The sequence below is a fragment of the Astatotilapia calliptera genome, chromosome 22 (genome assembly GCF_964374335.1).
Source record: "Astatotilapia calliptera chromosome 22, fAstCal68.1, whole genome shotgun sequence".
NCBI classification, from domain to species: Eukaryota; Metazoa; Chordata; class Actinopteri; order Cichliformes; family Cichlidae; genus Astatotilapia; species Astatotilapia calliptera.
The window spans coordinates 14,509,440-14,536,451 of record NC_137442.1 but is presented as its reverse complement, the minus strand read 5'-3'; the positions used below and the strand labels follow the sequence as shown (position 1 = coordinate 14,536,451).

The following is a 27,012-nucleotide window of genomic DNA, read 5'->3' as shown; positions in this document are numbered from 1 at the left end:
CTTTTTACAAGTTTTAGATGAAGACAAACTTTGGACAGAGTCTGATGGGTTCACCCATCAGTGGGGGGCTCAGACCCACTACTCCATGACTAAAAGAATCAGCTCAGGCATTTCTAGCACATCCCACTGGAATGAGGCCCCAGGACAGACCCAGGTTCCCTTTGAGTACATTATGCAGTATGATGGCAAACTACACTTGAAATTGCACTAAACTTATGGTCATTTTACCTAGATGCAATATTTCTTCTTTGGCTCTCGAAGGAGGCGGACGCACTTTTTCCTCCTCTCCCTTATCATCCCTGCTTATGTCCTTGTCTAGTCTCGTGTTTTGTTTTGTATTTTCCCTGGAACACTCCGTCTGTTCTCTAAAACCTAAAAGAGGAATTATGGATTGGATCAACTGGTCCCTAAATGCAATTGACACCCCTTTCTCAACGAGAAGTTTGGGCTTGGGTGAGCCTGAGTGCTGAAGATATCTACCTATTCGGAACCATGGTAACAGGGTTCTTGCTAATCGGAGCTGGCTTGGCCCAGACTTATCGAATTAAGAAAGCGGAACCGGCTGTTCAAACCCCCACAAGGCTGCCCGCTGGGATTGGAACGATGGGAGAGGCGTGAGTTTCTCAAAATGGGCTCATTGAGTCAGCACGGATAAGATCTTGGAGAGGCTACGGCTGCTGTGAATACTCAGAATAAGATCTGACTGCAGACTGGATACATCTCGGAAGGGCTAGCCTGGAATAACATCTCTGGGTGCAAAATTGGATGACATCTCGGGGAGGCACACTGCCGTGAGTTCTCAGAAATCTGCTCCTTGAGCACAAGAAATGACATCACAGAACGCAAGTATGGCAAAGCTCACGGCTCTCCAACGGGACCAGTGTTGGACTGTAGAACTGCTTTGAAATATATGAGCTGTTCGCACTATAGTTTTTAAAAAAAAACAAAAAACAAAAAAAACCCCCACACACTTCATGCGGATACCCTCTCTGCGCCAGCTACAAGGCTTGAGCTGAACAAAACACCCTGATAACGACTGTTTACTCTGTTCCTTCCCATTCCATGCAAGGCCACCTGGGTTGGCTGGAAGACTGTTTACTTAGCCTGGCAGGGCGAAGGACACCGTCTCAGCTGAACTATGGACACGCAGACATATACTGATAAGCACTCACTGACTCATCACCCTCCCTACCCTGGATCCGACGCCACCTCAAATGCTTACCTCCCCTCTGATGTGGACATCGGGTCAGTTGGAGGCGCAGTCAAAAGATTGCAGCGGTCCTAGATCAGATGTACACACTGGCACTCTTTCCCATGTTGCTTGTCTGCGTTTATTGTGCTATGGTGTGTTGATATCTGTGCATTCCTGTATTATCCTTTTGTGTTACACATTTCGATGTGTTTCCCTCGCTACCTAGCCTGACCCGTCTCTCCAATGTGATGTTTGTGTATTGTATGTACGGTCGGCAATGTCCGTCATCTCTGTTGTGGGCAAAAGACCTGCAACTGACAAATAAAGGCTCTCATCATCTCATTTCATGTGTTTGCTCAATGTTTCCATTGTGTAGCATGCACCGCAGTCTTTGATTGCTGATCACTGAATTGTGTCATGTTTTAGTGCTTGATAAGTTCAATAAACAACATTTCAATGTCTGGATCTGAAATGCCAAACCCTGAGGTCCACACTAGTTATACCTTGCAGTTCTTAATGACGACAAAAGATCCATGCATAGTGAATTAAAAGGCTTTATTTTCTTAGTTAAATCACAATGTTAGTTTCCAGATCAAATCCTTATTGAACCTGGAAGAAAATGAATCTAATTAGACCATTAAACAAGTTGCAAATTATCACCAAGATTTAGAGACTCACCCTCCCATCAAAGCACCGCTCATCACATCTCTTTTCTGCTGGCAGACAAACTTCTGCAGAGCACATGAAATAAATCTGGCAGGGAATGAACACAGTAAAACAAAGTTAATCTTTCAATATCCAAGGCAAACATTGACTTTAAAAACAGTTCTGCTTAGAACCCAGACAACCTTTTTTTTTTTTTTAAACACATGTAAATTAGGAACTGTTCCAGCATTAACTTCTCCAACTCACCTCTTCATTTAGGTACTTGTTTGTCCTTTGATCCATGAACTGGAAGGCACTCACTATAAAGCGTTTTTCATGATTCACTCCAGGAACATTGCTGACTTTAAGTATGGACACATGTGGGTCATGAGGATTGGCACACCTGCAGACAAGCATAACTTGCAGTCAGAAGTTCAAGATAACCTTCAAGCTCTAAAAGGTTGATGGTCGTGCTTACCCTTCATAGATTAGCACCAGAGCATTTTTTGCAGAACGAGGATATGCCAGGCAGTAATTCACAAGAATTATTGCATCTGCGTTAGGAGAGCTGAGGCGCAATTCAAGATACACAGGGCGGCCGAGGAGCAGCCGCAAGGGCTGATGGTGATGGTCATAGAAACTTGAATAAGTCTCATCTGTTGGGATGAAACAGAAGGCATTTAGCCAGTCTTCACACCAGCAGAGTTTGTCAAGCCTGTCTACTGTAGTTTGTTGGAAAGACAATGCAATGCCCAACCTTTGGCAATTCTCAACTCGACACCATATAAACTGTTAGAGATGACTGAAGAAGGCATACTGGAAGGTGGGGTCTTCACCATGTAGCCAACACTAGCCATTGATTGAGCAGTGCCCCATTTGTTATAGCGGCACTCAATCAGAAATCTACAAGAGATCAAATAAGCCATTAATACCACGTGCCAGTCTAGAACACAGCATACTGCTCACCATGTGCCCCTGCCCCTCAGTCTGTTAGATTTGTGTTTGCATATTAAAATCTAGCACAAGACACTAACCTGAGTGGATCAGTTCTTGTAATGACACCATACTTTAGATTGAGAGCAAGAACAATACTCTGCACTTCAGCCAGGTATATCGTCACCTCACCAACATCCTGTCAACACAAGTTACATTGGATGATTTACTTACTGAGGTGCAATTTACAAGAATACAAGCCAGCATGTTAAAAGCCAAGTGTCTGCTTAAGTCTCAAAACCTTTGTAACTTTTAGGAGAACCTCATACCAGTGACAGTTTAGATTAAAAGTTGATTCTGACAGATCAGATGGCGCATGGAAGAGTTCAGACAGTCAACAAGCTTTAGACATGTCATACTAGAGACATCCTTCCAGTTTAAGCTGCATAAACCCCCCCAATCTGTCAGCAGTACTGCCCCCTGTACTGCTGCCTGCTATTTAGCAGCAAAACGTGTAGGCTGTTGCAGTGGCAAATCAGGGTGATAGCTGGTCATGACCGCTCATTAAAATTAGTCCTGCAGTAGCATATACCAACATCTCCAAGTCAAGCACCAAAGCATTCTTATTCCAGATTTGGACATATACCAGGTTGCCGCCAAAAAGTCAAAGCATTCCTACAAAGTTTGCCAAGTAACAGCTTTGCTGGAGGGGTAACTTACGTAAGAATGGGTTCCACATTCTGTAACTTTGAACTTAAAGATGGCGACCTGGTTGTTAACAATGGCTGGTTTACACTCTGGATTTCCAGGAACAATCAGTCTGGTAGGATCCACAGGGATGGATGCAGAGTTGTACCGAATGGCAAATACAAAATGTTGATCCACTGTGCACTCTACAGGAGGGATAGAAAAAAGCCACTTAAGTTTCACGGATTAAAAATTCAACATTTATACCATCTGTCAAAAACTAGCCTTACCTTCAAGTGGGTAGTAGCAGACAGACGCTAGCAAATCCACACAACAGCCCATGGCCCGACATTCTGAGACAGATATTCCATAATGACCACATCTCACCTGCTCTCCCACAGGGATGCTGCAATCTGAAAAAGGGAAAAACAATTAATTTCATCTGAATAATGTTAAAGCATCTTCTACAAACCACTCACGTTGTCTTAATGTTGGTGATGATTGAGGGAATGCTGGTTGGGGCAATCCTGGTTGTGGTACTGGAGGAACCGGTAACATAGGTGGTGGAACCAGTGCTTGTGGATCTCTGACCAGTTTAACACACGGCAAGGGCCCACCACCTGAACGTGGCACCATTTCTGGATCAAACTTGTTGCAAGATGTGGTCGACACTCGTCTCTGGCCAAGTGTATCGGTGTACAACAGCTGTAGACTGAAGCCATCTGCCTATAATAAATTGTAAAATAAAGTTTAATGACTTCCTGTTAAGCAAAACAGTCAAGGGAGAAACTCTTAAGCAACTTACATGCCGCTCCACATTGCACCCATTGAAGGGTACAGTTAAGGTGTTCTTCAGCGGATCCACTTCATAACCACAGTTTTCTGGCGCACCAACAATAGGCAGCAGACTGTCCCCAGAGCCTGGAGAAAGTACATGCCAGTTTTACCAGACGGAGCAATTCAATCTATTACAAATCTAAAAATCTAATCCAAGTACATACCAAACACCTTAACCTCACTCAAAGGTCCTGTTGGCAGAGTAATTTGGAAGCCACTTTCACTGCAAACAACTTCTAGATCAGCAGCAGTTGGATTACAACTGCCTGGCCAGCTCCTTGGAGGCTCATCTTCAAATTTTACCTGGAACCCACGGTCCACACCACCACCATAGTGCGTGGGTCTAGAATCATCTACGGCCAAGTCATCATAGTCAACATAGTCAACATCGGAGTCAAAGTTTTCACTGCTGGCAACACCTTCGGCTTCAAGGACCACATCTTCAAGAATTTTAGCTTCACCCTGGTCAAGGCCACTACTGTAATCTGGACAACAGAGGTCGTTGTTAGGTCACTGATAACAAGTAAAAACCCCATTCATATGGGCAGGAAAAGCTAGAAGTGTAGCGTAATAAGCATAATGTTCATTCCTCTCAAATCTATATCTTAGATTGTCAGAATTAGCCGTCAGGCAACAAGCTGTTAGAAGCCACAAGTCGTAAGTGACCAATCCTGATAAATACACCTGCCCAACCGTCTCCCTGCCGTTTACCTGTAGGGTCATGTGGTTCGCCCCTCTCTCCGGGCTCATACAAACTGCGAAGCTCAGTTTCATTTATGCGCTCCCACCCCCGGACGGACACCGGCAGCAGAGTCCAAGTCAGGACTAGCAGCAGCTCGAGCCTACACCCAGCCATTCACGTGAAAGCTCTCATGCAGCTGCAGGAAGCCTCGCGCCCCGCTACAAGTACTGGCTCTAGCTTAATTGATTGCACCTGACTGCTGCTGATTTTTCACCTGCTGCCCCGTTACAGGCGGGAAGGATAAATAAACAGGCGGGAAGGAAACTCGCCTGTTTATTTATTTATTTTCAACCTTAATTATTATTCATTTAATTTACATTAATCTGGCCAATATTTTATTATATAGGGTATGGCAATTTCTTTTTAGATACTATGAAAAATCTTTAAATCACTTAAAGTTTCTCTGTGGTGGCCGTAAACCTTAGATGTAAAAAAAAACGCAACAATTTATCTTTCTCGATTGATGTTAGTTTATTTTCGTTTTAATTTGGCGCAGGCATGTTTAAGAAGTGGACTAGCTGGACTAGTGGGGCGCGCTGAGAAAGATCAAATGACCTCTGCACTAAAGCAGTCCAGAAAATTGGACTTACAAAATATTTTAAATAAAGTAGCTTCTATTTATATATAAGGAAACGGGGATGAAAGTGGTTTCTTCCCCGCCTATGACAATATTCGTGTCTGAGCTTGTGGAAGAAAATTGCAAAGTCCAAATGCAAATGTTGGGTTAATATCTCAAAATCTCAACTTTCTTACTGAAACCTCAAATTTAAGATAATAATCCAAAAGTTTGACTTTTCCAGTGAAGAAAACGAGCTTCCCTTAAAACCTCTTTATTTGCCTTAATTACATCATTTATCACTTCTTGCTCAGATTCTCTTATTGCTTTTGTTTTATTTTTTATTGTTGCATATTTTAACAAAATATTTCCAACCAAAAAATACTTTACATACTTAATCATCACTGGGCTTACCCAGGGTAATATAGAACTTCAAAACATATTTACAAAATTCATGCAGACAGATGATCTCTGTTCAGTATGTTTGTTTAATAAGGTCAAATAAATCAAACAATTTCCTTCAATAGAAAAATAAAATGACACAAACATCTTGTTGTTGCGAAACATTTATTTGCACTCAATTACATGAAAACCGATGTATGTTTCTACTGCAACACAGGTCAAATAAACAAACTATTCTAGAGTCTTTATCACTTAAAACATAAAATATCTTCTGTCTTTGAGCTTGATCTCTTGAACAAATTAGAAAAAAGAAGAAAAAACCCACAAATCTTGATGATTTTAATAGTTGAGCAAAAAAGAAAATCACTTATATGAGTTGGCTTTATGCTTAGGCAAGAATTCAAAATTCTTGGGTACGGGTCCAAGCAGCATTTCACTGGAAAGTAGAAAACAATTCATAAGACACTCATTATTACATTTTGCACTTTTAAAATCTTAATTTTGTGCAATCTTGAAATGTAATTCTAGAAAATAGGCATGTTTGTACTCACCTTATCCTGATCCAGTCCTCTACGTTCTGACTGGCCATCAGTGTCTCCAAATAGTTCCTGCCCATGTAGTACGGAGGTCTCTCATTGATCTTCTGAGGCACTCGCTCCAACAGGCCCACTGGAATATATCTGAGAACAGATGGAGGGAGAAGGAAAGCAACGTTTACCACAGCAAACAGGAAAACTTAACAGCGAGAGTCAGATGCAGTGGAATGCAACATAGTCTATCACACATTTTCAGCTATTACATGTCCCCAGTCTCATAAACTAATGGGAAAAGACCACAAATAAGTCTGTTACCCTAAAATTATATTAAAACAGCTTAATTGCACAGAATATATGAATCGAATTGCTCACAGAAGAACAAATGCAAAATTTCTGAAATGTGATGTAGCCCACCGGCACAAGAAGGAGAGCCACTCAAGCAAGAAGGTGCGTGTCCTCTCCACGCCCCTAGTGTCAGAGCCCCAGTGCTCCAGGCCAAAGTTGCTGAAGTCCTTTAGGATGTCCAGTCGCTCACTGGACGAAATGTCCCAGTGTCGGCTCTCCTTGATTTCAGTGAAGATCCAAGGCTTAATGAGAGCACCCCTATAGAGAACCCAGAAAAGGTAATAAATAAATACATACATACATACATACATACATACATAAATAATGTATAAGGATCTTCCATCCTATGGAGTAATTTGTGGTCAGTGTTTTCTTTGTATTTTCCTCTGAGAAACAATGTTTCCACACTTCAACTGAAAATTATACATGGAAAAAGGCACCCACATATTAGCCTTAAGAGCTCTGACAAATTTGCTGCTGGGTTTTAAAACAACTTAAAAAGATTCTTGACTTCACTGAGGCAAAATACACTCATGGCCACTTTATTAGTTTCACCTTGCCAGTACTGGATTGGACCCCATTTTGCCTTAAGAGCTACATAAAATCTTTGTGGCATAGATTCAATAAGATACTAAAAACATTCATCAGAGATTTTGGTCCATATTGACATGACGGCATCACACAGTTCTTGTAGATTTGTCAGCTGCACATCCACGATGTGACTCTCGTGTTCCAACACATCCCGAAGCTGCTGTGTTGGACTGAGATCTGATGACTGTGGAGTTACTGTGAAGTCTGTTAGGTTGTGGCAGTAAATGATGCTCAATTGGTTCCACAACCCTAAAGTGTGCCAAGAAAATATCCCCCACATCATTACACCACCAGCCTGAACCACAGATACAACCCGGGATGGATCCATGTTGTTTATACCTAATTCTAAACCTTTGATCCAAATGTTCTAGCAGAAGTGGAGTTTCACCAGAGCAGGCAGCAGTCTTATATTGTATTGCAATTTTGGCTGTCAACTGGAAGCAGTCTGAAATATTTGTGTTAAACAGTGGGACACGTGTACCTAATGAATGGCCAGTGAGTGTAAACAAATATACTTGAACTCTAATAATGGAAAAAGTTTTAAGTGAAATCTAAAAACAAAAGTCACTGGCTGCAGACCATATCAGTTCCAGATGTCATCTGTTTTTAAGGCATTTCGATCTTTTTTTTTACGCTGCAAGGAAATGACACTAACCTTGCAATCATAATCCCAGAAACTCCGGTCTCTTTCGCTTTCATTGCATCCTCATAGGACAAAATGTCTCCGTTACCTAGAAAAATAAAACCAAATCACCTGTGATTAATATGTACTATAAAAACATGTACAATAAAAACACTACACTGCATTCTGTGCAAGGTTTTACAACCTAGAGAACGCCAAACTAAATGCATGAAACTGTTTAAACATCAGGAGGCTTTTGTCTTTTTGTGTAACCTTTACAAATCCACATACCAAAAAGTGGGATGGGGCTAGCCAGCTTTGCACATGTTGTGATATAGTCCCAATCGGCTAACTTTGTGTATCTCTGCTCTCTGGATCTACCATGCAACTGTAGGAAAAACACAGCGTCAATGTTTTTTAATAGGAGAGGCGTATGTAAACATGTTATACATCACCGAACAGAATAACATCTCGAGAATGAATCGTCACCATAGGATATTTACATTTACATAAATGATACCGATTCAGAATTATGGATGCTTACAGCTACATCTGGCAACTCTGTAAACCTAGAAATGAAATTTCCTTTTAATCATGTTGATTTATGGCATAGGGACGATTTCACATTGCTCAAACATGCTCCTCTTTTACTTACTGTAATCATTGAGACGCCCCAATTCTTCATCTCTGGGATGAGCTTGTGTGCTATGTTAGACTTTTCCTGAACACCGGTGCGGATCTTGACTGTTAGAGGGACATCAAGGACCTACAGGGAGAAAAAGGTTTTCATTCAGCCTTTAACTGAAGGCTGTGTGTCTTTTATCCTGTCTTCTTCCCTTCACCCTAAAATAGTCACAGCACATGGCTGCCCTTCCCTGAGCCAGGATCTAATAAAGTTTTTCTTCCCACTGTTGCCAAATGCTTTTCGAGGGGGAATTGGGTTTTTCCCTCAAATACTGTGCTTAAAATATAAAGCATCTTGAGACAGCTGTTTTTTGTGATTGGGTGCTATATAAATAAAATTGAACTGAATTGTAACTTTGCAATGATCCACAAGAGCAACAAAACTCTCCTTCTTGCATCATTACCATACAATAGGCAAAAAGTCATACTTACATAATTCATTCCTTTGACTATTCGTTCAAATTTTCTGGTACGTGTCATCAAGCCGCAGCCTCCACCCTGATGGGGAAAAAACAAAGGCCATCTGTCAGTGACTGTCATATTAATGTTTAACACTTCCTCTCAAATGCTGGTATCTGTGCTCTTTGTGCTGTAGTATAAACACACAAAATGCATCTGACTGCAAAATAGGAAGTCTCAATTTGTCTATTAGGAAATGAAAGAAAAAAAAAAAGTCACGGTCTGAGCATTTGGGGGGGGGGGGCAAGTTAAGAGTTTACCTTGTTGTATACGAGATCAATGGGACACCCAGAGTTGATGTCCACAAAATCAACTTCAGTGTTGTTGTTGATGAGCTCTGCACACCTCGTCATTGTGTCGGGGAAACTGCCCTCCACCTAGAGACGCAATTCAGGCTTTAAAAAAATCACAGTCTTGGACTCTCACACAAATCCAGACGTCTTACCAACAACGCCCTCTATAGGACTGAATCCTTCAGAAGATTTTAAACATCACCTGAATACCAAACACATCTTCACTTTCGTGTCTCCTCAGGAGGGCCCACTCAGACTGGTGCCCCTGCAGCAGGTTTGTACACATGGCCATCTCCCCACATGTGATGTCTGCACCAAAGCGCTTACACACGCGACGGAAAGGCAGATTTCCACACTGAAGAAATTAAAGAAATACTTGCTTTATCAGATCCAGACCTCATTTACAGGTCATTATTTAATTGCACTTGCTACATTCCTGGATTTAAAGATAGAAATATATTAAAAAACACAACTACCACTAACTCCAATACTGATTTCAGTGTGATGGTACTTACAGTTGTTAGAGGGGCGAGATAGAGCTTGTCTTGAAAATCCACCTTAAGAACAAAGGCAAAAAGAGGCATTAAGCAATGCAATTTGACTGTAATTTAAATCGTGTAAATATTCCCTAAATATATATATGAGTATCAGATGTCTGCTGATTAGAACAGTTTATTAAAACACCTTGTTTATCGTTTAAACAGACATGAAAACTCTGGAGGAAAGCGACTGGAAGAGATATACCTGCTTCTTTTCACACGGGCGCAGCTTGATGACATCTGCATCAGTCAACGGGCCGACGGTCTTCACTGGAGCAGACTGTTTATCTGAGCTGGTCTACAGTTAGTCAGAAACATGAAAAACACACGCAATAAACATAAGGCTCAATGACAGAGTGGTCAGTAAGAGGGAATGCTGTTGGTAGAAAAGGTTACCTGTACTTCACTAGAAACAGGCTGTTTTTCTCCAGCTGGATCAGCAGAAAATTCAGATGCACATAGATCCCATGAGTGAGACAAAGGAACAAATTAAGATACACTAAAATTGATAATGCATGTATGAGTATGTAAGCAACAGGTCAACACATGTGCAGATTAAAAGAAACAGAATAGGAGTGTATTTAATCTGCTAAAACTGGGTGAGCTGGTCAAAAGCCAATCAATGGTGACACTTGATGAATCATGAGAACGTCCCCTTCACAAAAATAGAAAATCACAAGCTGTAAATCACTGGACTTTTGGCTGTGTTGCTATAACGACCCCACGCACAATAGATGTTACTCAATTGTAATGGAAAACGACCAAAACCGTGTCAAGCCGAGCCGAGGCAAGTGGGTACTAGTGAAAAAGAGGCTTGAATGACATACTCAGTATCTGTTTCTTCCTAAAAAGCATGAGCAAAATTTGTGATGGCAGCATTCTTTATAAAAGCCTTTTCACTTGTCTTACCGTCGCCTTGCTGTGCTCCTTTATCTTTGTTGTCTGAGAGTGTTTTCAGGTACTTTTCTGACTTTTCGAAGGACACCGATCGCTTCCTCAGGCGACCCTGGAGCTCCTTACTCATGTTGTTCTTCACCATAGTCCTGCCTTCATACACCTTGACCAGATCGGCCTTCTCCATGGATTTGAAGTCAGGCGTAGTGTGGGCCTTGGCGAAGCGGCAGGACAAACCGTAGGCACATTTTCCAAATGTTTCATAGATGTGACAGGTTTCCCCAATATCGGAAGGCTTCGAATCCATATACTTGACAATGTCATGGTCAAAGAAGCACTTTGCTCCAAAGGGGCATTCTTTGTTCTAAATTTATGGGGGGGGGGGGGGGGGGGGAGTCACAAAAATAACTATATGGATCAAAATGTATTGCACAGAGCCTTTTTGAATGCAGAGTCAGAGCTTCATACCTGAATGATTGAGTGACAAAGTCGTTTTTCATCGTAGGCTGTGGGCTTTGTGTGCGGCCTTGACTTATTCTGTCCCCGAAGACGCTTGCCATCTGGTCTACCCTCAAAATTTTGTTTCAGCCTTTTAGGTTCAGGTTCCTCCAAAGAAGTCTCCTTTGAATCCTCAACTGCATCACTTTCACTGGCTTTCTCTCTTTTTGAGCTCTGCCACTCTGAGTCTAACAACCCATGAAACTTGTCTTTGGTTGTAAGGAATCTGCAAACATAAGAAGATGATGAAAGAATCCTCCTGATAAATTTTGTTTTAAATTATGTGTAAAAACAGTCTGTGTGTCACTAAAGCATTTTAGTATGAACTATATTCACACTGGGGAAAAAAGAGCATAATGGGAGTAAATTATGCTAAACCAGTAAGACCCTGTAGCATGGGTCACTGAAACACTGAAAGCAAAGAGTTGAGGGCCTTCAACAGCCTTTTTGCTGACAGTGTAACACTCTTTGCTTCATCAGACAAAGCAGCAGGAAGGCTGAAAATAAAGGCAGTAAGTCCTTACTACGCCACTGGGGGTTGCAAAGCCCCTGTTTCACCCCTACAGGGCCCTATTTTTTATGTTGTGTAAACGAGTTATTATCTCTTGTAGACACTTTCTACAGTTTTTTCACATAAATTCACACGAACATCTTAACAAGTTCAGATGCAGACAGCCTCCTTATAGTCACGTGCCTTGCTTGTGCTGTTTGCTCAGGTCAGATGGTCTGCTTTGTTCTTTCATAAACTCAAACACATGGTTATTTATTCAGCTATGCTTGCTCCCATCTTACTAACTGGCTTACGTTCATCATAAAAATCTGGCGTTATCTTCAGTCCCCTGACTCATGGCTGTCTCTTTTGAAAGTTGGAGAAAGATTGTTCTAATTTGCAGCTTCCCTCTCCTGAAATCTGTTGCAAAAACATATAAATGCGATTTCCACAGTTTTCTTAGTTATTAACAGTATCTTACTCTGGTTTGATCGCAGCTTCACCCTTTGCAGCCACGTCTGCCCTCTTCGAAACGTTCACCTCCTCCGCTGTTTCCATCACAGTCTCTCTTCCTGCAACATTTTAACACCTTTCTAATTAAACACTTCACAGGACCATTCAGCTCCCAATCCTACGTTAGGACACTTTATGCACACATTAAACCAGTTCAGGTACTGCCTTATTATCATAATCAGCTTGCCTGCTTTTCTCTGTGCTCCATATTTAACCTTACACTTCCACCAGTTAGCTTCCTCTTGTAGCTGAGTTAGACCACTTACCGATATACTGAGTAAACAACCGCCTTGCTCCAACCGTGAAGTTAAAAGACAACTGATGTACAGAACGTAGAAATCAAGTCAAAAGTTCCTGGGTTTTGTTTTTTTTTTCCACAACTGGACATGCACAACCCAGAATCGCGAGGAAACCGTTGTGCAGCACCTTAGATACGTCCGTGGTAAACCTGCTGCTCAACATTGGTTCCGCGAACCGCTTGCAAATCTTTCTCATTGCCTTTGAAATCCAGCACTCAGATTCACCTACTGGGCTGGAGTGTGACTAAGTAAAACAAATTAAAAATATACATGAAATGTTTTTATCGTTAGTCTTTGTCAATTTGGTCAAGTCTGTCGCGGCAGCCGGTTCACAAGGCCCTCGCTTTTTAGTTTAACTGACTATTGTTTATTTTAGACCGTATTATTTTTAGTTTTTAACCTTATTCAATAATGTATCTATTTATATCCAGTTTTGTTATTTTGTGCAGTTTTCTTTCCTTTTGTTTTGACTGAACCATTTGAGAGCTAAAAACTTCGAATGACAATAAAATGTGTTATCAGCCTGCCTGATGTGGCTTTGATGCATTTGTTTGAGACATGCGATTTCTACATGCCTGTGATTCATATGCCCTCCAAAATTGATGTTTACATTGTAATATTTATTCAAACAAGTAACAAATGCTGACAAATAGCCTTTAAATTCTAATAATATATATTAAAAAGAGATTTGCATCATGGATGAAGAGCGGACAAATCTGCAGCAACTGTGTGATGCTGTCATTTCAAAATGGACCAAAATCTCAGATGAATCTGTGTCATGCTGTTCTGAAGGGAAAAAAAGAGGGTCCAAGTTGGTATTTGCAAAGTGTGCCTAACAAAGTTGTATGGTGAGTGTAAATGGAGATCTTTGCTCCAGTCATTTAACTAAAAGAAAAACCCATTTTCTTAATGACTCTTACCATGTGTTGGTTTTAAAATGGCCCAAAAGTCTTCTTCAGTGCTTAAAAACAAACATCACATAAGTCATTCCATAACTTTACCTGTGAATGAAACATTCAGTCAAATGTATTTCATCTTTTGCATTTTTTTTAATTCCAAGACAGCGTATTGATGGATTAAAACACCTGGTATTTGAGCTGAAACATTACATAATGGGTAATCCACTGACAATTTCCTTTTACTCATTAGCTTCAAATGTAATTCCATGTCCCCAGACCTTCAACTTATTATTTTTACTGCTTTAATTACTTTTGTGAGACTAGAAGAATATCACAGGCACAATGTTTAGATTTCAATACTGGAATTAAGTTTGGGATATTAAAAGAGCTCAATCATATTATCTCTGAACATAAAACCTGATTATTCTTAAGTCAAAAAGATGAAAAAGTATCAGCCAACACTGTCTGACAGGCAGCAAGCTACACTCATTCTTCTGGTGAGGCAGAAAGTTTTTCTATTTTTGCGGCAAACCGCTTTCGACTTGAATCGAGGATGTTGATGCCATTCTTCTGGAAGTCATAGCCCAACCTTCTCAGTTCCTCTAGTCGCCCTGTAATGTTTTGTGTGCTGTAGTCCAAAACTTTGGGCTTTTCCAGTATCTGCTTCATTGTTATTCCTCCTTTTAAAAGACAGTCTAGTTTAGAGCTCAGAGTGTCAGGCCCAATGTAGAGGATCATCGGATAGTTGATGATCAGTTTTTTAACATCAGCTTTCCGACAGCCAAGTGCGGTCATCTTCTGCTCCAGGCTGTTGAAATTCTTTTTCAGGTACTCGTTGGAAAGGTCCAGAATTTCTGCCCCGTGGCCTTGAAGAAGAGCCAGCAGTTCTGAATCACTCAACTTAAGTGATGCTTTCAGGTTGTCGATGTTTGTCTTGACTCTCTTAGTGCTTCTGATTAGAATGTAAAGATTTCTTGTTATGACCATTTTTGCAAACTGCTCTGGGTTACTTCCACCGAGCTCTGTGCAGATATCTTCCAGAAACTCCACCATTTGCTTGTTGAGCTCTAAGCTGTTGGAGAATGTGCGCGGTGCTGTGGTCAGCAGCCGGTGGAGATCTTTGGCATTTAGTCCCAGTGAGACCAGATAATCTATGTTCTTTTCCAAGTTGTCGTTATCACTGGAGCGGAAAAACGACTCAGGTGAGCGATCCAGGATGCTTACGATTTCTGCGTCTGTCTGGAAGATGTTTCTCCACAGCTGCCAGCGTTGTTCCAAGTGTTCAATGGAGCGAGTGATGGCTCGGGGATAACGGGATATTATGCTAGCAATGACTTTGCGGCCGGCACCTTTTCCTTGCAGGAACTGAGCGAGGCCGTTCTCATTAGTGAAGATTTTACGAAGCACCCCAGGCTGACGCTGGCGTGCCATCCTCACGTCAACTCCCATGAGGTTCAAGTTCTCGAGCAGAGATTCATTCTCCGGGTTTACCGGCGGCTTTGTTTCAGTACTTCCTGTCGAAGTACTGTAAAGCCTTCTGGGGAAGCAGGCTGATGCAAAATGTATTGGAGTGAAGCCAAAAAAGCTGTGCTGCAATGTCACCGATCGCTGCACAGTGAGGAGGGCTCTCACTCCAGGAACTCCTGCCATTTTTATTGAGGAGGGCCACACTGAAGCATCACTGCAATTCAGACAAGAAAAAACAGACATGTTAATATACACTCATGAAAAGACAGTTTTCACAGCTGCAGTCCTGTGAAAAACTAATCAAACCCCACTGGTTAACAGCTGTAGAACCACCTTTATAATCAGTAAGTTGGAGTGACTGTTTTCTGTGTGACTTTATCAGTCTCTCACTACATTGTAGAGGAATTTTGGAGGTGGTGGAGGTGGTGGAGCCCCCCCCACAGCACTTCAGTCAGGCCAAGGTCTGGGCTTTAACTGGGCCACCACGGCACCTTGATTCTTCTCTTTTTCAGACATTCTGTTGTAGATGCTGCTGCTATACTTGAGATCATTGTCCTGCAGCATGACCCAGTTCGGGCCAAGCTTTAGCTTTCAGAGAGATCCTGGAAAAATTGCGGCATTGTGTTAACACACACCTGAATGCTCCAGACCAGCAAATTGCCAAAAACTCATGCAATCATGCATTTGATAAGCAGCACCTAGCTACTACAAACCCTCTTAATTCCTATGGAAGTAATAAGGGTGTACTTAAGTTTTTTCACAGCACTTTTGCTAAATTAAAAAAAAAGGCTTTAATATAATTAAAGAAAAGCCAAGAAACAAAAAAGAAAAGCCACTTGGCCAAAAAAGATGCAGACAGGTAACTGGTGAGCACATCTATTATCAGATGCTATTAGTAAGATATGATTGGTTTACTTTTGGATATGTTAATTTACAAATATATGAATCTTTAGTGAAACCATTAAGACATTGGTATATTAATCTTTTTCTTTGCTAATCTGATTTGCTGACACACCGCTCCAAGCTTACACCAGTAACAGAAACTTTCCAAACAAGTATTCTTAAACTTAGTTGTGAACTGCTTGATACTGGCCATTTACTAGTTATTTACTACATAATGCGTACGTTACTTTGGCAAAGTTATTTACGTTAGTAATACAAAGGGAAGCTTTTATTTATTCGCCCGGGAATAACTAACTGAAGAGTCCAACCAAAGCACACAGTCGTTTCTGTTTAGCGGTGTACAATATCTAATCAGTAATAGCCCTTTAAGTACCAGTCTGCTTTAAAAAGTATTAAAAACATACCAAAAGCCAACATTTCTTCCATGCCAGTAACGTGAACTCCAAGAACTCTCGCGAGATTCTTCTTCTTCGTTATATTTATTGGCTGTAGGTTAAATGACAAAATAATACGATAGCGACACAACTGGTATGGTGGAGTTTGTGCCAAACACCACCTCACATCTTCTGAAACATGTTTTTTCTCAGATAATCTAATACAGTGTAAGTTTCGTTATTTTCGTTCTTTTTTTTTGCTGTTGACTATATTGCTAACACTCCGTTTAACTTTATTTTTAATTAGGTTTTCCAGCCATTGCCTTTTTCAGCCTCATATTTCTGCTGACAGTGATTAATTTTTTTCTGTTAGTGTTTTTCTGCGTGTTTAAATCAGAGACTTCTCACCTGTTCCTTGTCATTTCTGCACATTTCCTCTGAAATCTGTAAAGCCATTGCCTTTATACTGATTTATAACCACTAGATGGAAGCAAAGATCTTCTATTTGAAAGAATAGAACATATCAACCAATGACAGGTGAAGTGAATAACGTTACAGTGCCATATTCTACTAGGAAATCTTGGCATTGGTGTGGATCTTACATTGACATGTACCAAACATCTGCTTACTGTTGCAGAACAAGCACACTCAAATGACAACAGAGCCTTTCACTGGCAGCAGATTCCGCCAGCATGGCTCACCTCAGAAACTGTGCATAATTTGATAAACTTAGGTGTCTAAGGATTTAATCAGACCTCCAAATGACACACATTCCCACCTGAACCTGATCCACAGGTGTCCCACCTCACAGTCCACAGGACCAGAAAGCACAGGATACCCAGTAGTTCGATGTTAATTCTCCAAAACATCAGAGCTTTTAGGACGATCCACACAATATTACACAGATGTTGTGAATGGTTGGTGTAAGGACGGTAAGCGGGATTTTAGAAAAACTTAGGCCATTTGCCCAGTTTCCCCTAATTTCTATTAATATTGTTCAATATCAATTTTCAAACATTATATTGATTTTTTTTTATTCTTTTTAATTCACTACATCCTGCGTAAGTGATGTGTAAATTAATGTATTTCCTTACCATTAGTCAAATTTAAAGACATGGTTTAATTAAAATTAACCTTCAAAAATGTATGGTCTGTGTGCATCGAGAATTTTTCCTTTCTTAGTTTGATAAAAACCTGAATTTTTCACAAACAATTTGAGGGACATCTCCATGGAGATGACCCCTGAATAAGTGCTTTTCTGCTTTGCACATACTGTACATTCTAAATTACAGTGTGCTCAGTCACTAGTGAAGCTCTCGGAGAGCAATGACATTTTTCAGTAACCTGGGAAGCTTCAATCACATAATAAAAACACAGCATTATAGAGGACTGGACTGTTGTTACAGGCATCAATAGTTAATTCTGTCTCAGCTAGCAGATGCTCTCGTACAAGCTACAAGAGGACACTTACCATGTGTTATGATTCACAGCCTACCACTGATAAACGTACTGACCCAGTGCGTCTCTTTACTGATGAGTCCCCCCACTTATGCATATTTTAATGCATGACACTGATATTGTCATTATGCAAATACACATTGCTCTGCTGCTCTAAGACTGAAGTGCGCTCCATCGCAACAGCTGGGCAACTGGAGTCTCGATTCAAATTCGTCTCACACATCCACAGGTCACAGTTACATTTGCATTTGCACACCTGCATTTTTCTTAAACCTATCCAAAGTATTTTAGGGACCCTTATGGTCTTTGTGTCTGTCTTTTAATTACTTATACTCTATGACAGACAATAAAGAGAGGTTATAAGACACCATAAATGGTAAGAGTGGTTCAATCTGATCTACGCTGCTATTGTATTTGAAACAGAGACATTCCCACGTGTTGCTGAGCTTCCAGCTTTCTTGTTGCACTTAACTAACCCTACTGGAGTGTGAAATATATTTTTTTTAGCCCCCCATAAAAGTTATTTGGCCTCATAAGAGATTACAAGATGCCAAGATTTCTTAAACATAGAAATGGATCATACATGTTTTAGTAATACAAAGTCACGTGAAGTTTTCACAGGACTTTATCAGTCGCTTACAACACTGAAGAGGTAGTATACCCTTACTGTTTCCATAGGAATTAAGTGGGCAAGTGGCAGCCAAGTGCTGCTAATCTCTAACAAGTATGGCTTGTTTGGATGGACTGTCAGAAGAAAACCTCTTCTCTCTAAAAAGTCCAAAGTGGAGATCTATGGCTATAATGCACAACACCATGTTTGGTGAAAGCCAAGTACAGCATGTCAGCACACCACCTACTGTCAAGCACGGTGGTGGATAGGCCATGATTTGGCTTGTTTTTGCAGCCATGTCCTCATATTTACATGTTGGGTTTATGAAGTATAACACAAAGTCTCCTTTGTGTAATAAAATTTAGAATACTTTGAGCAGAATGAAGTATAAGGATGAAGAAAAGCCTTTAAAAAAAATGTAATCATATGAGGATCTCAGAAGGTGAAACTACCGTATATTACACTTCTGGGCTATAAATACACTTTAATTTAAAAAAAAAAGCTGTAGCACTGGATGTGATGATAATCTAGATTAGTTAAGGCTCCTTTTCATCTTTTTTCCACCATATGTATTTAAAGTGTTATAAGAAAAATGGTTTAGAGTGGTTTCATTTTACTTTTCAGTATCTAGATGTTTCTATCATTTTAATTCTAACAGCCTTTGTTCACCACCCTCTGACTTATAAATATAGCATGCATGCTGTTCATTTGTTGAGCTTGTCTTGGTAAAGTCACTTGGGTAATTGTAGACTCTGTATACTCCCTGAGTGAATCAATAATTCAGAGGCTGACGAAACTTTCAAAAGTTCCTGCAGACGCTGGTGCTCAAACAGCAAGCTTTCACAGGTGAGATCAGGCTGGTGAGAATGTCCAAAAGAAGATGGGTGGAATTCAAAATCTGCCAGACAATAAGCTGTTCAGCCCCCGTCAGCCGAAGACACAGAGCATCTTCTCCCGCTGCTGCTGCTGCTACTGCTACTACTGGTATGTTTCTGGAAGTATAAGGGAAAGTTTAATATTTTATAATTCTACAGGAATATTTTAGCCTGGATGTTAGAACAAGAAATCTTCGAATGAAACTGAGGCAAAACGCTTAGGTAGGATATTTGTTTAAGACTGGACTGGCCTGCAAATAAAAAGGGAATAAATGTTGGTCCACCTGGACTTTAATCTCAGGGAAATTGAAATAAAATGTAACGGTGTAATGAAATAATCAAAGAGTATGAAATAATAAAACTGGCTAAAATTTGTTAGTCTTACATGTGCAGTTTGAGGCATGCCCTGGGGAAATATGGAGTTTAAGCAAACATGTAAGAAATAATCTCTAGATTTCTAAAATCCCAGCAAAGACCCCTATGAATTACTACCCACATCTCCTATTAGCTCACTGGTGATCAAATAAAAACTTTAAAGAAAGAAGATTAGTTCATCTAATGATCAAACCACAAAGTTTATATTATCGCTGACTTATTTGGGGGAAAATGACAGGAAAGATAAAAGGCCTTTAGTTTGCCAGGAATACGCTACTTTAATTAAATATAAACTATTTTAAGACTGAAGATCAATCCCACATGGAGGCTGTGAGTAAAATATTGCCTGTCCATTTATTTTAATCATCCCCATCTGTCCTAGAAACCGATGCCAGTCTCTCATATTACCTGCAGCACCATTCAGCTGAGACAGCTCACGTGCTTCCTCTTTAACATATGGCAGCACTCTTGGTGATGCAGCCCATTCAAACGCCATGCTGGAGAATGCGAGGTGACAGCTGGATCCTTTATTAGCAGCAAACATCTTTGATATGAAAATATTCTGTGTTTAAAAAAGAAAACTCTCAACTGGGACAGCTCTGGCAACCTCTCCTCCTCGCCTGTTACCATAGAAACTGAGCAGACTTTACAAGCAGACTTCAGACTGCAGAGAATGAAGGGAAATTTATGGGATTGTAGTCAAATATAGTGACTGGCTTATTAATAATTAGCACTAAATGTATTATTTTTGCATTAAATAATCTTTTACATCGTGAGAAATTCAGCACACTTTTCTGTAATGGCTGTACAAATTCACAAATTTCTTTCAAACCACAAAGAGAGAGAAAAAAAGAGAATCATAAATTATGGAGAAAAGTGGTTTGTTTGGATTTAAAGCAGTCAGGAAGTGTTTCATCACCACCCTCAACGGTAGACGCCAACTAAATGCATTTTTATGAGATTCTTATGTGGGTACAAATGGAGAGACGTGTATTTTATTTTGATAGCATCTGGCCTTTGCCTCCGTTATTTTATCAGTCAAGATATATAGAAGACAGATTCAAAGCTACCCAATAGGATCAGGGGCATTCAAGTGGCAGGGAGTGAAACTGGTTTGAATATGCTGGATAATTGTTTCACAAAGTGAAAAAAAATGGACAAAAAAGTAACATTTATATTAAAGGCTTATGTGGTTTCATGGTGAACAAGTTATTAAATCATAATATACTTAGTGTCTAAAGTAAATGTACTTATTATATAGAATATCACTTTTCAGAATCATGTATATATTGGATCATAATTTCTGATTCACTGATTTGTATATCACTTTATGAGTGCAAAGTACAGTAGTTGCAAAGAAAATATGGTAAAGTAGAAGCAGAATGTAGCTGTACATAGAAATACTTAATATGCTCTCATCCACTGGGCATCATTAAGCTTTACAGTACTCTGGTCCAAAGGCATTAGCGGGGCATGCCCAAGAACAGGATACACAGTGGTTAAAATTAGTTAGAGTAAATCTATCCACTGTTTTTGGATACAGGGTTATACTTTTACTTTAATTATTATTTTGTTTTTGTTGTTTAGATATATACTAAAACTGTGTTGAATAAATTGTCATGTCACTCCTTCTTTTACTCAAAGTCAGAATCAGAGCTTGACAGTGACATAATTTTTTCAAATTAATTAGCTGGAAGTTGAATTTGGTATTCCCACCTCACCTGAAAACAAGTTTCTGTGAGAAAATTCAGCAACCATGCGAGAACTTGTGTAAGAAAACACTTTCATTTTTCAGTAGGTGGAGGTTTGCAATAAATAACAGATTCTGGTCATCAGCCAACAGACTTTTTAATGACAATATATATACACATATATCAAAATGTAATTTTTAACTTTGATTTTTTATAAATGAATTAAAGTATTTAAAAAACTTTTTCTAGTATTGTGTGGTCATACCAAAAAGTGATCACCTGCCAAAATATGATTTCCTGTATTTGCCTGCTGTTAGTGACTTGATGGGCTATAATCTGTCAAACATTCCTGACACTATTTGGGAGTTGTGGTCACTTTTCCACAATGTTACTTTTATATATCTTTTACTTATCCAGGAGTAAAAGTCCCGCTAACAATAAACATGTCTTTTTAAAGAGAGATATGGCTAAGAGGACAGCAGAAACAGTAACAACATAACATAATAGTTCTATATAGAAATTTGAAGTGGTAAAAAAAGACGATCTTGTTTTGGACGGTATTTCTGACTGAGCGTGAACGCACCACCGTTTGGCTGCCAGTGGGCGTGACTGTGAAGGCACCTACACTACGTCATCATTACTGGGTCTCATGTTTACGTGGAAAACATGGCGGCGGACTACCAACAAGGAGACAGCTAGTTAATGCCAGTGGAAGTCTCTGGGAGCGAGCCACGAGTCATATAGAGAGAGGGACATTTAGCGGTTAGCTTTTAAATTTCTCTCGCGGATACTTCGCATGAGGCAGTTTCTCTGTTTGTTTAGCTACAGGGACTGCGGGGATGGAAGACGAGGAGAGGCAAAAGAAGCTGGAGGCCGGCAAAGCAAAGGTATGATTCTCAGTTTTGGTGCTAGCACAACTCACTGACACTGCTCTCATTACTCTGAAGTAGCGACTTAATGCTGTCGACAACTTGTTTTGTCGCGGCCGGGGTCTGTCAGGCGCTTTTGCCCCCCCTTCCTTTCATTTTACGCTATCAGCTGTCGGACTCCGCAAACATGCGCCCTGCTTCGCACTGACAGCCGGGCATGGGGCGGGCGGGGTTGGGGTGGTTAGCATAGCCGCTGCTAGTCTCCTTTGTCATGCTGCATGTCTGCACTTACTAAAGTGTTTCCTTTTACTTTCCCGAAACCGACGTGCAGGTGTGCGCAGGCCACATTGCTACCCGGGATTTATAAACGCCACCTGAAGTGACACTGACTGACAGGCTGGTGTAACAGGATTTACAGGACATAACCCCACTGGCTAGAACCAGCATTGCCTCACACGCCAAACTTGTTCTTTATTAGCTGTCTTCTAGAAACGATAGCATCCACAAACTGGATCAACGTTTATATTAATCGACAGTGACACGGTACGCACTGCTCTTTCAGTTTTGGCTCGTGGTGCTTGTGGATGACCTTGCAGGAGCTCTGTTATCTGTTTTTATAGTCTGTATAACCCAAACATCTTGCGGGGGATGTGTTTTATCAAAAAAGATGTTTTCAAAGAGATCTTAGCAACATAATTACAAGCTGGCCAGACCAGCCTGTGGTGAGCATCTTCTTTGATATCATGAATACACCAGTGTCATGCTGCAAGCATGTGGACAATTAGATAAAGCGTATGTACAGTTGAGTGTTGCACTGTAGCCCTGAATGTTGCATTTTTATACATTCTTTCCTCAGCTGTCTGGATGCAAAAGCATATATACAAATAAGTTGATGCAGAGGCTTCTTAACAATCTTAATAATATTTAAGGAAAATCTTATTTGGAATGTTACCTGTCTAGTTTTCACGATCCTACTCTAAAGGTTCAGATGTGGGTCCAGTGTTAGATTTCATGGTGTATGCCAGTTGTTATGGACGTTGAAGCTGGGGAAAGCTTTGGGATGAATGTCGTTACTTATTTGACTGTAGTTATTTTAAGTTGCAAATTTTAAGACTGGAACATCAGCCTGAGCCATTAGATTGAGACCAAATGTTTATAAAGCACTTGTGTATTTCTAAAAATATTACCGTGCAGCACAAACTTGTAAAATCTTGTAAAGAGATTGTATCTGCAATCTTTGTACATAGGTCATGTGTTTATATATCTATTTATTTTTGTATTTTCCTTCTAGTGTGGGAAATAGGATCCTTAGGTTTGATTACGTCTTTTCTTTTACTCCAGGAGGGCCCTAATGAGAATGAGTCTCTACGAACTAAATTGTCGAGTCAGAAAGTGTCAAAACTGCTTAAATCAGGCAGTCTCTTAAAGGGAAATCCAGCCTCTTTCCATCCAGATGCTGCAGAGAAACATTCAGCATGCTGGTTTTTAAATTGCTTAAGCTCTCTGGTTTTTGCACCGCAGGGGAGACCGTCTCCCGGGTTATGACTTTGGTATTTTGGTTTATAAAAAGGCCCCTCTGTGGTGCAGGCTGTTTTTTTTCACACAATGCCAAATCACAATGTCCTCATGCAGTGAAGAAACCTCATGACATAATGTTTAACAGGGACTTCCAGAGCTGAGTCAGTCTATAAGATGTGGGGAGTGTTTACATTGTCTTCTGGCTTCCTCAATTTATGAAAAAACATTATTTTTTTCATGTATTTCCTGCCTGCCTGAAAAAGATGGTGCATTTCTGAAATCAGGTGAAGGAAAAGTTGATGTTGATATCTGAGTGAAAGGTAAACTGTCTGTCATCTATTGTGTAGCTCGTAGCAGGCGAGTGCCTACTGAGTCATACCAGACAATAAGCAAAGTGAATATTGTGGGCCGGTGTTGCCAGGCTTTTGTTTCAGGCTGTTGTGCGCAGATGCTTTGTTCATGTTTTGCTACAAAATGGAGCACACTGACAAGCGTGTTACTGGCATTCTGGTTTTATTCATTCAAGACTTTCACTGAGTTCTTCAGTTACATGAGTAGCATCTTCTTAGGCTCCCTGTATGAAAAACACTGCGCTGACTGCACTAATGTACTCAGGGTGGTGTAAGATTTTCTGTTGGGTTATAGAAACCCATGAACTCAGATATGGCACCTGTTCCTACACTTACTTTCTGTAAATCCCTCCCAATTTTCAAATCCAAACGTCACCTCTCATGTCACTTTGTAGTTGTGGGTAAATTATCTGTCTGTAGATATATCTGTCAGATGAAGAGTTTCTTTGTTTGTTTCCCTCCAATTAAGATTGACGCTTATTATATCTCCTTTTTTATGCTTACAGAGGTGTGCGTTTCCACTGAATGAAAGTACCTTCTTCGTGTTGTTTGTCACCCTGGTCTTTGGGATCAGTAGTACGTTGAACAGAGCTGATTTTTAATGAAACATCAGGGAATAATTTGGCTCAGGGGATGCTCATAATTCATAAAGGATTCTATGTGTATTTGTTTGTCTGCTTCTCCGATATGCAGCTATGCAACCTCAGGCTCTTTCTGCAGAATGAAGAATCACTGATATGTGTTTGTACTTTTGACAGATGAATACTGATGATTATCCACAAATAAAAAAGCAATACTACTATCTTAAAACATTTTATGCATCAGATATCTTTTAGAAGATTTATAGAATGTGTTTTTTCAGCCCTGGAGAGACAACATGCTGAACTACGTGTAAAGGATCATTTTAATTTCTCAGCATTCAAATAGCCTTAAAGCTCAGTGTCACCACCATCCATGCCAGGCAGTGTTGCAGGTTTTGACGACAGCAAAGATACAAGTTGAGCTACTTAACTGAGGCTTGAATAGTTAATCCTTCAGGCGACTAATCACAGGGATGCCCTGCATTGCCCTGTGTTATGAATGGAGTATAATCACCTTTACTTGATCTTATTATTTTCCTAAACTTGTACTGGAAAGTTTGATTTTTAGGGTGCAGTATTTAGTGTTTCTAATGCTTGACAAAGTACTAAATGCTTTGAAAACTCGTATTATGTCAGGCTGCACTGCTTCAGAAGGGATTGTCAGGTGATTAATTGAAGATGATGGTGTAGCAGCTGCACAGGTTAAATTGGCAACAGCCTGGATGATGACTAATTTTAATTTTCATTGTGGCTTTTAGACACTTTCTGAGGGGATTTCATCTTGCTTGATGCAATGAGCATCTTCTATAAAAACACTATAACAGGTGTGCCAAACATACGGCTCGGGGGCCAGAATTGGCCAGAAGTAGACTACATTCTGGCCCATTGGACAGCTTTCAAAAATAGAAATGCATTTTGGACTTTTAACTCTGTTTTCACAAGTTTTACAGCTTTTCCTACTGATAAAGACCTCCCCCGTGGACATTTATATTACACCAAGTTAATTAAATTATAGATTTCTGTATTTTACACATTTTGCTTCTTACAAGTTAAGCCCAAAGACTCATGCTGACAGATTTCTCTCATTTACTACAGAGGTGTTTCTTTATGATGTATAATAATGGATTGCATTTATATATAAAAACCTAGAGGTGCTATTAAAATGTCAGTTCTTTTTCTTATATTAAGATATGTTATTGATTAAATGTATAAAAATGGGGAGTTTCAATGGTACTTACACGTAAGATTAAAGTGGGCTGTTTTTGGCACAACAATGAATAACTAATGTATTTATTGTCTTAATTTTTGATGGCAGAGAGATTATATTACATATTGATATGATAGCATCACACAGTTGCTTCAGATTGTTGGTTGCACATCCACTCATTCATTCATTTATCTGTTTTCTTACACTTATCCATTTCAGGGTCATAAGGGGCCACTGGGGCTCATCTCAGCTGCTGTTGGGGGATGGGAAGGGTACACACTGGATAGGTTGCCAGCCTGTTGTTGGGCTAACACAGAGACAGGAAACCATTCACTCTCACATTCACACCTTTGGCCAGTTAACCTAACCCCATGCATGACTTTGAACTCTAGTAGGAAGCCTGATAGAGCCCGCACAAGCAAAGGGAAAACATATAAACTCCACACAGAAAGGCGCCAGACTGGATTCACAGGGTCAAACAACATGCCAAAAGTGTCAAGTTTGTGTTTTCCTGTCAGTGTCTCATGTGTCCCTCTCTAATTGTATTTGCAGAATGACAATAAAAGCAATTTGATGAAGAAAAAATATTTTATGTATAAAAATTCTACTACAAATTATTAAAACTGCAGAAAAAAACACATTTATAAATGACACTTGAGAACATGCGGTATAGTGAATTTGAGATTTAGTGAGGGTAAAGACATGACATGCAATAATGCTTCAGGATATTATCCTGAATGCCATCATACATTCCAGCTGATCCAGCATATACTTTGAGCTGCTGAGCTTGAGATTTGATAATTGTAGAAAAATGGTTGATACCATGCTTTTATTTATTTATTTATTTATTTTTTATTTGTATTTTTTTAAAGAGTGAAGAAGCACCAGTTCAGGGTGGAAAGATTTGATTATTATTTTTCAGCTTTTCCGGTAAAATAATCGTGTGCACTCCACTGGTCTCTGATTTATCTTGTTTGAGTTTTGGTGTTTGCTTATAGCATTTCTGTGTTGCTTTCTGCACTGAGCTGTTTCTGGGGTGTTTGTTAGAAGAGCTGAAGGATACCTCAGTCCTTCTGGC

At 40.0% G+C, this 27,012-nt stretch overlaps 4 protein-coding genes across 5 annotated transcripts in view; 1 reads left to right on the top strand and 3 right to left on the bottom strand.

Moving 5' to 3' along the window:
• Window positions 1–1,730: 1,730 nt before the first annotated feature.
• LOC113015327 (zona pellucida sperm-binding protein 4-like) lies at window positions 1,731–5,199 on the bottom strand. The gene is made up of 12 exons (XM_026157331.2): window positions 5,006–5,199; window positions 4,459–4,779; window positions 4,263–4,378; window positions 3,937–4,183; window positions 3,748–3,870; window positions 3,491–3,663; window positions 2,872–2,969; window positions 2,595–2,740; window positions 2,316–2,493; window positions 2,105–2,240; window positions 1,871–1,945; window positions 1,731–1,801 (listed from the first exon to the last, which is right to left on the bottom strand). The coding sequence occupies exons 1-12, from the start codon at window positions 5,148–5,150 to the stop codon at window positions 1,793–1,795; spliced, it is 1,767 nt and encodes a 588-aa protein (XP_026013116.2). The 5' UTR covers window positions 5,151–5,199; the 3' UTR covers window positions 1,731–1,792.
• A 943-nt stretch (window positions 5,200–6,142) lies between these two features.
• Window positions 6,143–12,908, bottom strand: dus3l (dihydrouridine synthase 3-like (S. cerevisiae)). The gene is made up of 16 exons (XM_026157323.2): window positions 12,725–12,908; window positions 12,427–12,517; window positions 11,426–11,681; window positions 10,973–11,321; window positions 10,460–10,494; window positions 10,269–10,361; window positions 10,040–10,081; window positions 9,727–9,879; window positions 9,492–9,608; window positions 9,205–9,270; window positions 8,744–8,854; window positions 8,380–8,476; window positions 8,122–8,197; window positions 6,945–7,133; window positions 6,546–6,674; window positions 6,143–6,430 (listed from the first exon to the last, which is right to left on the bottom strand). The coding sequence occupies exons 2-16, from the start codon at window positions 12,501–12,503 to the stop codon at window positions 6,358–6,360; spliced, it is 1,863 nt and encodes a 620-aa protein (XP_026013108.1). The 5' UTR covers window positions 12,504–12,517; window positions 12,725–12,908; the 3' UTR covers window positions 6,143–6,357.
• Window positions 12,909–13,786: 878 nt separating this feature from the next.
• mterf1 (mitochondrial transcription termination factor 1) lies at window positions 13,787–16,554 on the bottom strand. The gene is made up of 2 exons (XM_026157356.2): window positions 16,431–16,554; window positions 13,787–15,337 (listed from the first exon to the last, which is right to left on the bottom strand). The coding sequence occupies exon 2, from the start codon at window positions 15,304–15,306 to the stop codon at window positions 14,143–14,145; it is 1,164 nt and encodes a 387-aa protein (XP_026013141.1). The 5' UTR covers window positions 15,307–15,337; window positions 16,431–16,554; the 3' UTR covers window positions 13,787–14,142.
• Window positions 16,555–22,039: 5,485 nt separating this feature from the next.
• Window positions 22,040–27,012, top strand: part of akap9 (A kinase (PRKA) anchor protein 9) — a 67,047-nt gene continuing 62,074 nt past the window's right edge. For both annotated transcript variants that reach the window (XM_080296123.1, XM_026157289.2), the window contains exon 1: window positions 22,040–22,296. In XM_080296123.1, coding sequence (XP_080152249.1) covers window positions 22,249–22,296 — 48 coding nt within the window. In that variant the 5' untranslated portion in view covers window positions 22,040–22,248. The remainder of the gene's footprint in view (window positions 22,297–27,012) is intronic.

Coding starts and splice junctions, on each gene's coding strand:
- LOC113015327 (XM_026157331.2), bottom strand. CDS start 5,150: ATGGCTGGGTGTAGGCTCGAGCTGCTGCTAGTCCTGACTTGGACTCTG. Junction 4,184..4,262: donor GGTGCAATGTGGAGCGGCAT/GTAAGTTGCTTA, acceptor AATTTATTATAG/GCAGATGGCTTCAGTCTACA. Junction 2,741..2,871: donor ACAAGAACTGATCCACTCAG/GTTAGTGTCTTG, acceptor GATCTCTTGTAG/ATTTCTGATTGAGTGCCGCT.
- dus3l (XM_026157323.2), bottom strand. CDS start 12,503: ATGGAAACAGCGGAGGAGGTGAACGTTTCGAAGAGGGCAGACGTGGCT. Junction 10,495..10,972: donor AGGAGCACAGCAAGGCGACG/GTAAGACAAGTG, acceptor CTGCTGATCCAG/CTGGAGAAAAACAGCCTGTT. Junction 9,880..10,039: donor ATCTCGCCCCTCTAACAACT/GTAAGTACCATC, acceptor TAATTTCTTCAG/TGTGGAAATCTGCCTTTCCG.
- mterf1 (XM_026157356.2), bottom strand. CDS start 15,306: ATGGCAGGAGTTCCTGGAGTGAGAGCCCTCCTCACTGTGCAGCGATCG.